Source organism: Bemisia tabaci, chromosome 1 (assembly GCF_918797505.1).
Source record: "Bemisia tabaci chromosome 1, PGI_BMITA_v3".
Taxonomy (NCBI): Eukaryota; Metazoa; Arthropoda; class Insecta; order Hemiptera; family Aleyrodidae; genus Bemisia; species Bemisia tabaci.
The window spans coordinates 50,118,835-50,135,481 of record NC_092793.1 but is presented as its reverse complement, the minus strand read 5'-3'; the positions used below and the strand labels follow the sequence as shown (position 1 = coordinate 50,135,481).

Below are 16,647 nucleotides of genomic sequence, written 5' to 3'. Positions count from 1 at the left end.
GTTGGGGAGTTCTTGCGCGGGTAAAATTTAGATTATGATTGTCTGAGCGAGAAGCGCTTAGCGCGGGGCGCGATGAAAATACGGACCAAGTTGCCGCTCTCAAACGTCCTAGATAAAAACTGATGGACGAAACGGAGGGGAACAAAAGAAGCTGGAAAAGACAAGCTCGTTCGGGACAAAGGACTATTGTTTCTCGACCAAGCAACTGGATACGAAACTTCGCGAAACCTAATCGCATTACTTTTCTTAGGTCTTCTCTCTCTCTCCCAAGTTACAAAATTACTGTCGTCTAGATAAAAAAAAAAGTACACTCCCTGAATTTTTGATAAGGTTCACGCTCTCTTGGAATTCAAGACAAAATTTGAACGGTCGCTGTGGGAAAGAATAATTTAAAAAGTAACGGAGCGAAACCAATCAACTCCTCCAGTTCCCACACCTGCGACTGAGCTGAATTGGGACTCAGAACGTTGGGAAAAAATGACAGAGAGTTGGTGTTGAAAATAATGCACTTCATTATTCGGAGCTTTTCCCTTGTCCAAAGTTTTCAGATATTGAATTAATTTAATTTATGCTATGCTAATTTCTGGACGTGGCACTAAACTTGTCCCGCGAATCGTTGTCCGTTGAACAAAAATCCAACCGAGTGTCAATTTCCCTTGAGCTTCTTGAACGTTCTAACGATGATCCTACATTTTTGATAGGATAATTTCCGTTGACGAAACTTGGGTGTGCAGCTATGCGAAACTCCACTCATCCGGGTGGGTTGAATAAGGAAGTGCGAGATCGAGAAAAGCGCGACAAGTTAGGTCAAACATAAAAATCGAAAAACAACCATAAGATTGCCTTACTTTAAGCCACGTACTAACAAACAAAGCTAATTAGAATTGTTCAAATTTGTTAATGTAGCGTTCTTAAGTATATATCCAGCTATTAGAAAAGTCCCAGGGGCCGAATTTTGTCGGTCCTTCCACCGTACTTAAATATACTTAGGACGGGTCTCGACTGCACTTGAGTCCGGCTTAGCGCTTCTGATTGGCCGGTGATGCGGTTTGAACTCATCGATGGATGTTGCACTCCGTGTGGAAAAGCCGACAAAATTCGGCCCCTGAAAACCTAATTCGGACGCACGGTAAGCCTGTGTTATCACCAAAATCCGGTTTCTTATTAAACAGACTTCCTATGTTCTTCATTCGAGCGAGCGAAAAACAGGAGTATAATAAAACTAATTAAGTTCTATTCCCTCCCCCCTACCAATCCCCCCCTCCCCCCCCCCAAAAAAAAACCAAACTCCCAAACTCTAAATACCCTGTTTTCGTATTAAATGCTTAGACTACTTCAATTTTTTAAGTTTTATATTATTAGTCTGGCTATCAAAACTAGATATACCATTCTTCCACAGAATATTAGACACTTTTTCCTCTTAATCTTATCCATAAAACATTACACCCGATGGGAGCTTTTCCCGGTTCATTTTTCACCGAAGAGAGATGAATCGTGACCCAGATATAATTCAATCTTCATCACACCGCCAGGGGAGGGGGCGTTCGTTGAGGGTTGAAAGGGCAAGAAAAGTGCGGAGAGACGTTGGCCTTGCTTCCTAACGTTCGGGGCAGATTACTTTTATTCAGATACAGGTGGCAGCGAGTCGGGCTCCTTCAAGATGCTGCACCACGCTCCGAGGAAGGAGGAGGCGAATAAAAAATTTAAACACTTTAAAAAAGGTCTAGGAAAAGTGAAAAGACTTACCCGGTGCATCGGATGCTTAGGCGACCCACTTTTCTCTTTCCTATGAGCTTTCAAGTGCTTCAAGAACCTGGTGAACGTTGTTTTCTTCTTCCCGGATCGCTCTGCAAACAAAATGAGGAATCAATTAAACTTCCGTTCGGCTTCGGAATGGACGCGTGCTTCTGGCGCTTCTACGTCACACTCCTGCGCATGATTCAACCCAGAGGCGGATCCAGCAATTTGGCAACACCGGATTTCCTCTATTCAAACCTATGCTAAATAATCGATTCTTGGCGGAACACCTAGCCCCTCCAAGAATCGATACATTTCCATAGGTTTAAATGGAGAAAATACGATGTTGCAAATTTGCTGGATCCGCCAATGATTCCACCAGGTGTGTGGGAAATGAGGGATCATGCAGGATCCCAGGTCCAATAAGGAAAGGCAAGAGCAGTCAGGAAAGCCACTTACGAAATCAGCGAATACTTTCTAATCTCCTTGCTGAAAATTGGTCAATTATCCGTCAACTCGACCTTTTTCCCTTTTTCCCAACTTGCAACGTATACTCAAATATGGATCAATCGGACAAAATTTTGCAACTAAGGAATTCTAAGTTTGGCTCACCCACAAAATCAAGTAGTAGCGCAGGGAAACTGATGACACTTATGACATTTGTTCTTTGTGAAATGTTCCCAATAGTAATTGTAGTTCCATTTATCGCCGGCAAGTACTCTATACTTTTTTTAAAAAACCTCTTGAAAATAAGGAAAATATAAGAAAGTGTTTGCTCTGATTCCCCGTAAGCAGGGTCACCAAACCTTTGCCATCTTCCAATTCCCTGATTTTTCCTTACTATTCCCTGACTAATTTCGGTTTTCCGTGACTCCAACATTTTCTAATTCCCTGGCTTTCCCCGTATTACAACTTTCAATCATTTTTTTATCTATTTAAATACGCTGACTTTCACTGAGCTTTGAACACGATTTCCTTGCTTGGAGATCAAATTATGGGAAAAGGCATTCAGTAACTAGTTAAAAAATTACAAGCCTTAAAAATGACCAGAAAGGTTAAACAGTTGGAAGATCAATAATATGTTTTAGTGATGTAGATGTGTCAAAAAATTCCTGACTTTCCCCGGTCGCTTTCCTGACTTTCCCGGTTTTCCAGACCGCCGGCAACTCTGCACGTCAGAACGGAAATTAAGATTGCGGAACTCATGACTAAAAACTTTGGTTCATATGATACAAAGAGATTTTGAAAACAAGCTAAGAAGCCGTCGCATACTTCTATCTGAAACGGCTAGGAAGGAAATTCGGCGAGGGCCCAACTTTCTCTCATAGAAGGACTTTGATTTTGAGACAGTCTCACAAGCAAAAGGTAACAAAAGGTTGAGAGCCAACGTTGGGGCGTGCACCCCCGTGCGTGTTACGTAAGAACGCCGCATAAACACTCGACAGTTGCCAAATTCCTCTTAACTCAAATTTCCATTCTGAAAAAAGTTCGATATTTTTATAGCGATTCACAAGTAAGTACAATAGAGTGCATTACGAATAAAATCCAGCGGAAGAATCGATGAAAAAATCGCAAAGGTTTCCGGAAAACAAAAAATGTATAAGAACAAATATGCGGCAACGGAGAGGGTAGATACGACGTTTTTCCTTGAGACGGGAGCCGAAAAAGCCCGGGGAGGACGGGAAACATCAAAAATTAAAAACAAACGCGCCCAGGGACGACGCTTCCTCGCTTTTGTTCGCGGGATCCGCACCGAGTATCACCTCCCCCCCCCCCCCCCCCCGGCTCGGCGCACAGTGCGGCCCTCTATGGAAAAAAATAAAAAATTCACAACTCGACATCTGGATATTTCTTTTGGAGTTTGCCATCTTAAAGATATTTCTGACTCACAATGATGGTTCTTTTTCAAATTTTTCGCTCTAAACTACTTAAAATTTGGGTAGAAAGTGGACGGGAGATGGGTCGAGAATCACCGGTCCAACAGAAATACACGGGGAAAAGACGTCAAAATTTACTTCATTCTCAAATATCCAACTTCAATTCCACACCAAAAAGATCTTGCGACTTTTTGCGACTATCACAGATATTTGAAGTCGAAAATGTGGTATTTTTGTGTAAATCATATTTCAATGCAGACCCTGTTGGCAGTCATGAAGATAGTCATATAGGGACAGCTAGACTTACCCGCCGAAGTCCCATCTTATTTTTGAGACCTAAAAACCTTTGTATTCCGAAAAATTTTTGAACTTCAAAATCAGATTCTACGGCAAAAATAAGATAGAAACTGAATACTTCAAAAGCCTGTACCTGCCAAAGTTGAGTTTTGCGTTGTTGATGAGGTCATTTTGAGGTTTTCTGGGCCGCCATCTTGTTTTTACGATCAACATTTCATGTTCAGAGTAATTTTGCCTTCAAAAACGGATTCTACGACAAAAATTACAAATAACTCGATATTTTTTTTGGTCCAAATCTCTTTTCTTCATCGTTATTACGAGTTTTGTCCGCTTTATCCATTAAAAGGCCGCACTTTGCGGCGCGGGGAGACGTAGACGAAAACCTTTTGATTAAAATATCGGATGCGCGGGAGGAAGAACACGGTGGCGCGAGAGGGTGCTTGTGCCCCGCTCGAGGATTCACGGCTTTCGGACGTCGGCATTGTTTCCGGATAGTGCTAAAAAATCAGCACTTTTCCCCCACTTAACCCACGCAAATTAATCATAATTACATCGCACAATCTGACAACTCTGGACGTCGGCACCGTCGAGGTTTGCACATCGCAACCCATTCCAGAGCATTACCGTCTCAACTTTGAATCATTAAACATCTGATGAAGAATTAAATTATAGAATAAAAAAAAAAAAAAAACTTAGGGACTATAATTTTACATCACAATAACATGAAAATTCGAAGAATACTATAAAGGTTGATCCAGAGAAAGAGGGTTGGTAAAGGTGCATCTGAAGTAATTTCTCCGGAAAGGGTTCACATAAATTTTTAAAGCCCATCGACTAAGAGGAGCGTTAGTTAATTTACGGTCGTGAGGGCTTCATGACAGGCCTAAACTCGTAGACCAATCAAAAAGCGGCACAACTTTCCGGCACTAAAAGGATAGGAATGGCCATACTCCATCTACGTACGTGCTCTAATTTGAGGCAGTTCAAGTATTACGTACATGTAGGGATTTCATTTCGGAAGACTTTTTGCCCTATCCCTCCTCCATGGAAGGTTGAGGTTCATTTCCAATAAAAAAATCTACGGATGCACGGGACAAATTCCTAGGACTTAACGGCGAGAGGCAGGCAAAAACCTGTAAATTTGCCCGTTGTGCCGAATTTACAGATTATGACTTCGGTCTTTCGTAGCCCTCTGTGGGCGCGGAACGTTTGTAGAGGGTTGGGCCGCACAGTGATCGGGGGAGGAAGGAACCCTCCAGTATTTGACAGAATTCAGAGAGAAAACGTAAGAGTCGAAAGCTGAAAGAAGGGATCAGATCGGAGAGGAACGATAGAGCGAGCTTTTGGCGTAAAAAATGCAGGAGGCCTAAAATCTTGTGGGTAGGAAGGAAAAGGGGGACTATAAAAGAATGGAAAGTAAACAAAATTCGACTCCATCAATCTCTAAGACTTTGGCTCTCTCCATTGGATTGGAGGCAACCATCAATCTTGGGAAAGCGAAAAACATTCCTTACATATCGATAAGTGAACCGCAACATTAATCATGGGACCTGCGGGTGCCTGGATTTACAGCCGACTTAGAATAGCGTTGCATAATTTGACCACATTTTGCAATCGGGAACTACTATTTAGGACTCTCTTCAGAAACAACATGTGCGCCATTACTCTCCATGTGCAGATGGGTGATTTTGAGGATGAGCCGAGAATATAGTTCCTTATTGCAAACTGTGGTCCAATTGGATCGAAGTAGGGAAAGAGGAGAGGAGGAGGGAGTAGGGGAGGAGAGGGAGGGAGGGGAGGGGAGGAGAGAGAAGAGAGAGATACTGAAAATTTATTGATTTACTTTTTTCTCTTTTCTTTTCGAATTGATTAAATACTCAAACCGCCAATCTTCGTGCAACGGCAAATGAAAATGCAATGAAGAAGCACATTGTATTATCACAAGTCGAAGAATTGTAGACGCTTTGGATTTTTCGATGGAAAGGTCTCGAAGCAACTATTCGTGTTTTCGGGATGTCCGTGATGCATATACAAAAAATTGCAGGCGTTCTGGTTTTCTACGGCCCAATGTATGGCTGCAGTTGTTAGCTCGTGAGAGTTTTCTACGATGCAATCACAATCGTGTTCACCATGATTTCCTCTAAATTCAGACGAGTCTAACACTTTGACAGCGTTGCAAAATGGTGCAAACTGTGGAGATGTTACCGGTAGTAATTTGCGACATTGAAATCCACGATGCCTCTTATCGGTGAAAACGTTTTTGGTGGAAAATTGTCACTATTTGGAAATACTGCCGTGATGAAACACGTTTCATTCAAACTCCGAGGAAAAAATTTTCGCAGCCAAATTCCCCAACTTTTTCCGACTTATCAGGATTGGACAAAGTTGGATCAGGATTGATCAATGATCATGTAGTAATTAAATTATTTTGGCAGGGTGTCTACTAGAACAGGATGGCGGAAAATCAATACTTTTTCAGTACATTCCCAAGAAATTCAGTACCTCCTCAACAGAAAAATTCAGTACTTTTTCAATACCTCCATTTGACGAAATTCGAAAAATTTCAAAATTTTGAATTTCTCGCTCAAAATGCGACGAAATTGAAAAAATTCCGGACCTTCATGCGGAAATTCTGCACTTTTTCGGTACCTCCGGACCGCCCTTAAAAGTCAATACTATTTCCGGACTTGCAGACACCCTCTTTGGCCATCCATTCCACGCCAATTCCATGTTTACTCGTCAATGGATCATAGGAAATAATTCACCATTAGTGAGCCTTGAAACAGCGATTAATATTTAGCGGGATGAGGAATATTATTGGAGCTATGCCTGACCAAGCGACGTGAGAATCAAACGAAAATACAGAGACGTTTCTTGGACCTCTGGGGCCGTCCTGCGGGTCGATTACGAACTCTTTATCAAATGACCTTCATCGATAAATTCCATCTTAGCAATGCTTCATATCGATGGAGGTCATCTCAACAATCGACCCGCCAGGGGGCGCGTGGATCGGGAAATTGGACGGGCTAGAAACTTGGTCCGGCGGAGCGGGGACTTCTAATTGGATCGTTTCTGGGCGGCGAGCGATTCGTGAGACAGTGACTGCTTCGCGGCTAATACAATTACGAGCAATGAATGGTTAGTAATTGCAAATGAGATGCTAACTGCCCGGCCGAAACTAAGACTGCATCGGGACTCGGGAGGATGCGGCAATAATCCACTTTCCATTTTCGGCCGCTCTTTCGGCTTCATTTCGCACGCTTTCCCGGAGTTTGTCTTCCTCTACGTTTGCCTCGGTGTGTTTTCCTCCAGTTCCGAGGGAGGCCGCCCTGAGAGAATTTAGATGTTGTAGAATTACATTCGATGAGCATTTCGGGGTTTCCATCATTTCGTGTTCCAAATTCAGCTCCGACTGTGCCGAAACCATAACAATATTCGGGTTGGTTCGTTAAGCTTCCTGTGTTAGCCAGAAGTGACATGAAAGCATTAGTATTTGTCTAGATGTGAGGCACGGACCAGAAATTGTAGTTTATTTTATTTGTTTTTTCCCCTTTTTCTGCAGGTATATTGGCTTATACTCCGATAGGACCTATGAACGGTATTTTAATGTCCGGAGACATCAAGGGATTGGCACATCCATGCTCCAGGCGTATCAAATTTTCAGGGATTAAAGCCGAATAGAATCTGTTTCTGCAGGTTCCGTGAAAATTTAATGCCACTTCCGGGGTTCGAGCCCGGACTTGTTGACCTAGGGTCAGGCGCGCTGACCATTAGGCCAACCTGGCTAGTAGAAATTGTAGTTCCTAATTACAAAATAATGTCCGAATTATATGGCACTTTCCTTGTGTCTCCGACACCAACAGTTTCTTCCTTCCGCTCTTCCGCAGTCTGATCGTTGACATTTTGTGTTTGTAGGGTAGACATAGGTGACACATGTTAAAAGCCGGAGCGTGATTGGTCAGTTACGTCTTATCGCTGCTTTATCCTGCCTTTGTCAGGTGGAATAGACGACATACTGTTGGAAACTTGAGAGGTGCCTTTAGCTAGTCGTGAGATCCACCCTAGAGTCCCTTTATACTGAGAGTCAAGACAATGTGAATCCATTTCTGATTGGTTCCCGGATTTTAGGCCTTCACAGTGTCACAAACGGGAATAAAGATTACATTTTCACCGATTGCAAAGATTATAATCTGGAATGGACCAGGGAATCACGGGTTCGGCAAGGAATAAACGGAATGAGAGAAGGAACGGAGAAAGGAATTTGAGAATGGGCCAATCAAAGATTATGGAAAACGTTCAATTTGTGTAATCTTTATTCCCGTTTGTGACTCCATGAGGGGGTGTTGTCTGACTCTCAGTATAAAGAGACTCTAATCCACCCGACATAGGCACGGCAAAGCAGCGATAAGACATAGCCGACCAATCACACTCCGCCTTTTAATCTATGTCATCTATGTCTACCCGACAAACACAAACTTTCGACAATCAGGCTGCAGGTCGATATACCCGTTCTCACAGAAAATCCTTTTCTGAAGCTGAAGCCTCACGACCATATTTTGATTTCTGCCGATGCAATTTGCGCATCCTATTACGGGCCCCTCGCCCCTTCTAGGGGTGGAACAATGATCATCGGAGCAGGAACCAGGTCCGTCTCACTTCGCCCTCCGATTCGAATATTTCCCGCATCGTTATTTCACGCTCGATTGGCCGCTGCCACTCAGCTGAGGGGGTGTCGAATTTTTCAAGAAATCCTCCTGCAGCAGGCTTTCACCGCACCCGGACACACCGAAGCATCTCACGAGGAGCTCCGTACCGATACGAACCGCGTTGCCAAAAAGGTTGCCGAAAACAGGGATGGTAAATAAGTCGCAGGAAAATAGTAAAATCGGGCATTTTGTCGAATGCCCAGGCAAGCGGTCAAACATTCTTACTTAAATTGAAAGTCTGATTTTTATCCTAATTTTAGACAAAATAATTCATTTTTCCAGTAAGAGAGAATAGAGAATTTGCAGGTGTCTGAAATTTGATGAATTTCGTGTTTAAAAGGATACTACTGAGTGGACTGAACGCGAAGATACCCTTCGTTCATGAATTGAACAATTATTGGAGAAGATATGACAAAATGATCTATCTGCTAAAATACGTGTGTTTAAATGGGAAATATCGCCAGATGACGTCACTAGGCGGTGCATTTCCTCACTTTGAAATCTATTTTTATACGATTTCCTAATCAGAAAAAAATTATAAAAAATACTGCGAAATCAGCCTTTTAAGCACTTTTAGATGAAGCAATTAAAAATTTGCATGCCAATTCTCCATTCTTAATTCAAATTTGTATCATACAATAGTATTTTTAAACACTTCTTATAGAAGAAATATATCAATAAGAAACAACTCTTCTTTTTGCTCCAGCTAAAGTTTGCAACTGGCCCATTTATTTCTGATTGTAGAGATTGGAGGAATACAGATGGTGAATTAAGATAATGTACGGGTCTTTGACGTCATACAGAGGCATTTCCCATTGAAATTGTGCATTTCAGCAGATGAAATCATTCTGCCGTAACTCATTGATAACCTCTTCGACTTCAGAACAGCGTGGCGTTCTCGTCTCGATAAATAGTCTTCATTCTTGATTTTATGCACTTACAAGTTTTCTATCGCCGCAAACAACGGCTTGAATTTTCCGCCAAAATCGGCAACGCCATGGGAGGGTCTGTGGGAAAATGATGCGCGGGATAAGACGGTTCATAAGTGAAACGGCAGACGATCGGAGCGGATCCGGGAGGTGGGGGGGGGGGGGGGGGGGCAAAGAGGCAGCAAAGAGGCAGCAAAGCTACAAATGACGTCACCGACTTTTATTCTAAAAAGGTAATTTCTATTCAAATTTTGTTTGCTTCGGCTCTTGCGTGAATTGGAGGGTAAACACACCTCGATTGGGATTGCTACGCGTCGGGAGCCGGAGACGGAGCAACCCGCGCAACGTTGTCAGATTCCGTCACCAAATGTGCAATTTTTGACGATGAGCCATGCAGCGGAAGTGCTGATTTTCGGCACGACACGGCGACTGTGCTTTCGCATCCTCCCTCTGTTTTCGATTCTCGATTTCCCGATTTCCTCCGTTTCCTTCGTTTAAACAAGTAACTTACGAGTCTCGTCGATGGGGAGCGAGGAGTGAAGCGCCACCGTGTATTCCCGTCGTGCGACCGGAAGTGGTCTACCGCACCGTTGAAGAGTACAAAGCTTCCACTAAAAAACCAGTTTCTACTGAGAAACTCCTTTGTTGCGATTAAAACTCACCGTGGGTTCCATCGTAGCTCTGTGGAATCAAAGTCGAGGTTTATCGAGAAGTTAAAAATCCGCCGTTTTCGAGGCTGTCTGAGGAAGGTTTAAGAACTTTATGGATTAACACAATTGTTTTAAGCGGAATTAAAAATGAAATTTTCGCTCTCCACTACATAAAACTCTTCCTACCTTTTCCTACGAACGATATTTGGCATTCCAAAGAAACGAAGATCTAACTCCCATACGCATTTGTCTTAAAATTCACAAAACCGAGAATAATTTTCCATGTGTTACCAGAAGAAAATTATCGTTCAGTCAATCAGGAATCTTGGCTGACCGCAATTCCATTTGATTAGAAGTTTGATGCAAACGAAACAATGAAGGGCATTTTGTGGCAACTGTGCAAGTGTGCAACGTTACAGTTCATAGGATGGCGACGACCGGGCTAGAAATAAAAGAAGAACGGAAAAGAGCAATTCCAAAGTGTGCGTCCGTAGGTAGACGCTCTGAAAAGTGGTTGCCAACCGGCCGGCGTGGTAAAAAATGCAATTTCGAAAGCGAAAAATTTTACTCCTTAACCCCCATCCATGTGCCCATTGCCCATGCGGAGTCAGCTTGACTGACGAGGCTTACTAAAAATACGTGCCTCGCAGGCTGTATGGGGACGGTGCCATGGCACATACGAGGTTTTGACATGGGTAGACAAATACACACTAAAAAATAATCAGACGGCACATTGAAGAAAGGAGAGAGAGAGAAAGAAAAAAACCTAGGGGAGCGAGAAAATAAAAATCGAATGTCAAATCAACCGAAGATCAGAGAGACGTAATCGGGCCTAGTTTTCTAACTTCCTCCCGAATCTGAGTGACATTTCATGGGCGTATAGAGCAGAGCATTGAGAGTTTACGCCTCGCGCCATCGCGCGCCTTCAATTTTGCAGATGCAACATGGACATCCATCGAGCACGAATAGTTGTATCTCTGCGCCGTCGTCAACGCATGTTGAGATGCCTTTAATTTTTTAAATTTGAGAAAATTTAGGTTTAAGTTTGCTTTAAAACAGGCACTAATGTGTTCGAATCGATGATTATTTTGAATCGGAGAATCTCTTAGGCGCCCTCGTCTAAAAAGTGAAATTTTTGCGAGAATTATGTCGCGTGAATAAACACTTTAATCGCTAATTCCTGACACATGCGAGAGCTCCATAATGGTTATCTCCATTGTCCGTCCATTTTCAGGTCCTTCTCATCCTTTGTACGTTAAAAAAAAAAGGATCAATGCATGAAGGGAGTCTGTAGCAGTTCGTCTTTTTTGCGCATAAACACTTCAATTCTAATAATAATTTGTTCCTAATCACATCACGCCCTTATACACTGCTCATTACTTATCAGTTTCCTGGACTAGGTTGAATTGAAATATTTTCGGGGCTAAAACCTGCAGAAAATCACTCAGTCGTGTCGGATCAATAGAGTAAGACATTCTCAGAAAGGACACTTAAAGGGAGGGGACGTCCCCACAAAAACTGAGGGGATCCGAGAGCTCTGTACGTCGAAGCCGCTGGAAATGGTAATTTTATGTATGAAATTCTCCTTTAGGCAAAACACCTACCCACGACAGTAAGCCAAAAATATTGCACCCAAACGATAATTGCACCAGGCCCTCGCTGAGCCGCCGAAATTTATCGACACGATTAACGTCTGCGATGTCAGCTGCTCTCAACATTTCTTGCGCCTAATTTGCCTCTTTGTCATTCGAAGTTTACCGTCAGATCCTGCTATTTTCAGTATTTTCAGATTTTCAAGGCAAATAGAATGTATTGTATATTTACACGCTGGAGAGAGGTTCATTCATTTTGCGTGGGGGGGGGGGGGGGAGCCGTGGAAAATGGGGATGAGAAAATACGACCCTCAACGAGCAATCCGCGTCACTCTTTGATTCAAACATATTGCGGCTCCGAAAAGTTAAATTAACTTTTCTAATTAAAATAGTAAGTGAGGCGTCCTAACTACAAGCGCATTGGTGCAACTCGATACAACGTCAAAAAGCTTCAATAAACTTGATAACTTAAAGCGTTTAAAGCTTACAAGATAAAGCTCAAACTTAGAAGCCACCTGAATGACTTTACCAAGATCTTGGATGAGGAGTTGATTATGCGCTTAAAATGTCTGTAAAGAGTCAATTGAAGTGTAGAGAAACAGCGAGAAGGAGACATTATATATGCTATTTCATTTGCTTATTCATAAATTGCTTGTGTAAAACATGGAGATCATTTGACGGAAATGGTAGGAATGAGACTTTGACAAGAAAGATACTATCCCACACGGTAACTTTTTCAATGTTTAAAAGACAAGAAAGGCTATCTGTCAGCCGTAAGAACTACGAAATGAGTCAACAGTTGTCCTTAAAATGATTAACTCGCTTTAAATAATGGAGACAATTTACGGATAGAAACCATGACTTACCAGTGGGCGGAAATTCGTAAAAATAGGCTGATCTAGGATTGAGGCAACTGAAACAGAAAAGAGAAAAACATAAACTTTTTTGATCCGTCATTAATTACATACTTAGCAAGCAATTTGTTGTTAGGAGCGATGGTACTATTTTTTCAGCTTTCCTTTATATTCATACAAGTTTCGCAATTCTTTTCTGTGTAAATCCTAAATCATACCCTAGAATATCGATAGGGTAAGTGCGCGACCACGTTTCTCGTTTGCGGTGTTTGAAAATCTCCGCTCTTGTTTTACTTTTTTAATTAAAGGAGAACAAAACGACATCATTCCTTAAATTTTTCGAAGAATTTGTTTTGCTTAGGAAAGAAAAATCACAAAAGTTTTGAGGAAACGCCATTGAGTAGTTTTCCATTTAAAAAATGAAGTATATGACAGGAAGTTTGCCACGTCGCAAACCAAGATACATGGTTGTGAACTTACACCGTTGATATGAGTACTTGTAACACATACGGCATGAGACGTGATGCGCTCCGGGGAGCGGGAGCGGTCAGGGATAGCCCCCGATGATATTTTTAAACCCATACACAAGAATGCACGGTCAGAGTCCATCGGGCTGATTATTGAATTCGGTATACAAAGCTATAGACAAAGAAGACAGCAATGATATGGAGGGATCCTATTGGTGGATGCGGGTGGTTGCAATGGACAAAGGAGGTAGGTAATAGACTAACTAACGACAACCCACAGGAGTCCCGATAGTTTGTCCATCATTTCCTCCCTTAATCTGTAGGAACCACCCATTTCAACCAATAGGATCGCTCCGTACTCCCTATGCCCTCTTTGTCTATAGCTTTGTCTGTGCCACCTTAGATGGTCGCGCCACGTTCCAAGGGAGGAGACGCTTTCATCTTCGACGAAGTAACGGGTAACCGCCACCTAGAGCAGTGTCATCGGTACGAGGAGGGGTGGGGGAGGTTTAGTTCGGGATCGCACGGTATGGGACCACCAGGGATGGAACCCGGGAATATTTGCACGGTTACCGCCAGCCTAGTTCATCATCGTAGATAAAGTGATAGATCAGGTCTGCGGGCTAATTCCACCCCTTTCCCCCTCAATACTTACCCCACCCCTTTCCCCCTCAATACTTACCCCCCCCCCGTTTCCTTTCGAGCCTCGAGACTCATCGCGGGGTCGCAAAAGCACGACCTCTCCACCCCCGCCCGCCTTCGCCGCCCCTGTCACGAAACGAACCCCCATGGAGGGGGGGGGGGGGGCTCGCCCCGATGCAAAATTTCGGGGATTTCTTTGGAAGTTCCTTAGTACACCGAGGAAACTATAAAACGCATAGAAAGCGTCAAAACTCAATTCTGAAATTTGTGAATATAACATATTGGTTATGGAGGTCAAAGTATGAAAATCATAAAATTCATCCAAAAATAGAAAAAAAAGCATTGTAGTCATCGAATTACCATATATTCTCAATACGGGCCTCGCAGGCCCGGGTTAGTCATTCGTGTAGGTAAAAACGGTCAGTCATCTAAGGGTTAAAAAGCGCGCCAATACCAAGATCTATGTAAGCATTGGAATGCCGATTGAGGCTGACTAAGCTATCAAATAAAATAAGTAAAAAAAAAATAAATAAATAAAATAAATAAATGAAAAAAACATGCTTCATCGAGCTACGAGCCAAAATAATAAAAAACGCAGTAATTTCAATCATGTATTGGACCCGGATTAAGATGGGGTTGAAACCCGGAGCCCGGAACTCATCCATTTTGGGGGCGTAGCGTGGCTCAATATGGGGGATGACTATCAACAATCGAATTTATGGGGGATACCTTTTATTCCCTCCACCACCTATGAAATCACACGAACACAAACAAAACCCGAACTTTGTGACCACAATTTACAGTGGTGTCATCCAACACCCCCCCCTCCCCCACCCGAGGTACTTGATAAGCCTACAAAAATTCGAGTTTCCTGTCAAAAAGTACCCCCTAACTGCCAAGTTTCACAAAAATCGATCAACCAGGAGCCGAGATAGCATTTACCTACCAAGTTTTCAAAGTATTACAAATTCACGAAGAACTTCGGGAAAAATGATTAGATGAGTTTCCTTGTAAGAAAAATGTACATAAAAAGTAATTTCAGAACGTTGGAAAAAATTGTTTCTTTGCAGTAATTGAGCATGCCTGAGTTTTATGATTCTGAACGGTCACAAAGCTCGCTTGGGAACCGATCGCAACACGGTCAGAGTTGAGTTAAGTTGGGTCATGCAACTAAACTAACTCTCCGGTAAAGCTGGAAGTATCATTCAAATTGAAGGCGCCCCAATCCTGAATTTTAACACACTATTTCTACGGCTTCGATCAATAGAATTTTTTAAGCTCTTCATAAATTTCATTACACTAAAAGTAGCTCGCAGCCATGCTACGAAAAAAAACCGCTGATGGATAGTTTGATGTTGCCAAATTTCTTCTGATAGCTGCACTTCAAAGTTGCGGATTTTGAGTTAAGTCCTCTAAACTCTGCTTGATATGAACTTGAAAGAAGTTTCAATAGTACATAGCGTTAGAGAAACTCATCAGCTAATTGAAAGAGAACTCAGTCTTTTTCCAGTCAGAAATATCTATCAGTTTCCTAACTTTCGCCGCAGACGAATGATATCTACAGATGAGGTCTAAAAAGACCCAAAACGTGATAGATCTCTCGGCGTCACCCCAACTTAGTATTCAAATCAAAAATATTTTACTCTGATTGAATTTTTTTGCCTTGATTTCCTTGCAGAAAATTGTGAACCCAGCACTAATCCACCACCCTTTTTCTTCCAGTTGCCTAGTTTAAGTACAATTTGCGAGTGGAAGTTGTGCAATATTGAAATGAAGTTTAGTTCTTTCGTCCGAGGGATGACAAATTTCTTTTACATCGACAACCTAACATTTCCCATTACGTAAAATGAAGACAGGGGCAAAAGCGTCCCTCCTCGACGCTGAAATTTCAGTCTCATGCAAATTGGCAGCGGTGTCCCTGTCCCTAGCCCCTGCTCCCTGAACCCCCTCACGATCGGTCACCCTCCACCGAGCACGTTCCGCACACAATTGTCATTCCTCCACCGAAGGAGACACATGACCGCATGGCCGCGGGGACCACGGCGGGCTATGGCTTTTATCAATACCGCGATTAATATCTCATCTTCCTTGTCTAATTCGCCGGATAATTTCCAAGCCCTGAATTTTATCTCCCGACTTCGCTGCCTGCGTGATCCCATTCCGACCTCGACGTCTTCCGGGCGGAATATATTTCACTCCGACACCCGTTCCTTCCTTGCGGCCTTCCAGTCCAGGAATCCCGTCCCCGATGAGGAAATAAATGATCGGTAAAATTGCTACTACCCTATTCCTGGCACAACTTATCTGAGGAGGAAAAAAAGGGTGACTAGATCTTTAAAAGTTGCGAGAGAACTTTCCCACGAGGAACTGTTATCTCACTTGCATTATTATGCTTGGATCAATTGCCTTTCTTTCCTCGTTCTTACGAGAAAGGACGCGGGGTCTTACGTAAGCCACCCACTTCGGAAATGAAATAATAAAATTATATTCAAATATGGGGCTATGTCCCCAGGCCGCTACGCGGCCCAACCCTCACGGGCCGGTGCGCGCCCCCAAATCGCCAGCGAAATCGTCGAAATCGCCCGTGGGCGGTTAAAGAGCAAATAATTTTAATTGAATAGCAAACAGATGTTTCAAAGAAAAATTTTCCGCCGAACAATGTTCCTAATGACTTTCTCCTTAGCCTGAATTTTGATTCCTTTTTTGGAAGTCGACCTTGAGACGGCCACATATAGCTGCCCATGACTAAACAAATGCCTCTGAAAGTAAAGACTTACTCTAATAAAACTCTGACCTTTGAACTTCCGTTCCTCACTCTTGCCCATCGACCACTTTATGTCTACAAAGTTTGGCCGGAAATGTTTGATTTATCGACTTATTTTTCGGATTCTATATA

The 16,647-nt window shown here is 42.7% G+C and overlaps 1 protein-coding gene across 2 annotated transcripts in view; it reads right to left on the bottom strand.

Moving 5' to 3' along the window:
* Positions 1-16,647, bottom strand: part of LOC109039472 (uncharacterized) — a 303,868-nt gene that overhangs the window by 66,695 nt on the left and 220,526 nt on the right. For both annotated transcript variants that reach the window (XM_019054955.2, XM_019054956.2), the window contains 2 exons: positions 12,655-12,701; positions 1,747-1,847 (listed from right to left, as the gene is read on the bottom strand). In XM_019054955.2, coding sequence (XP_018910500.2) covers positions 1,747-1,847; positions 12,655-12,701 — 148 coding nt within the window. The remainder of the gene's footprint in view (positions 1-1,746; positions 1,848-12,654; positions 12,702-16,647) is intronic.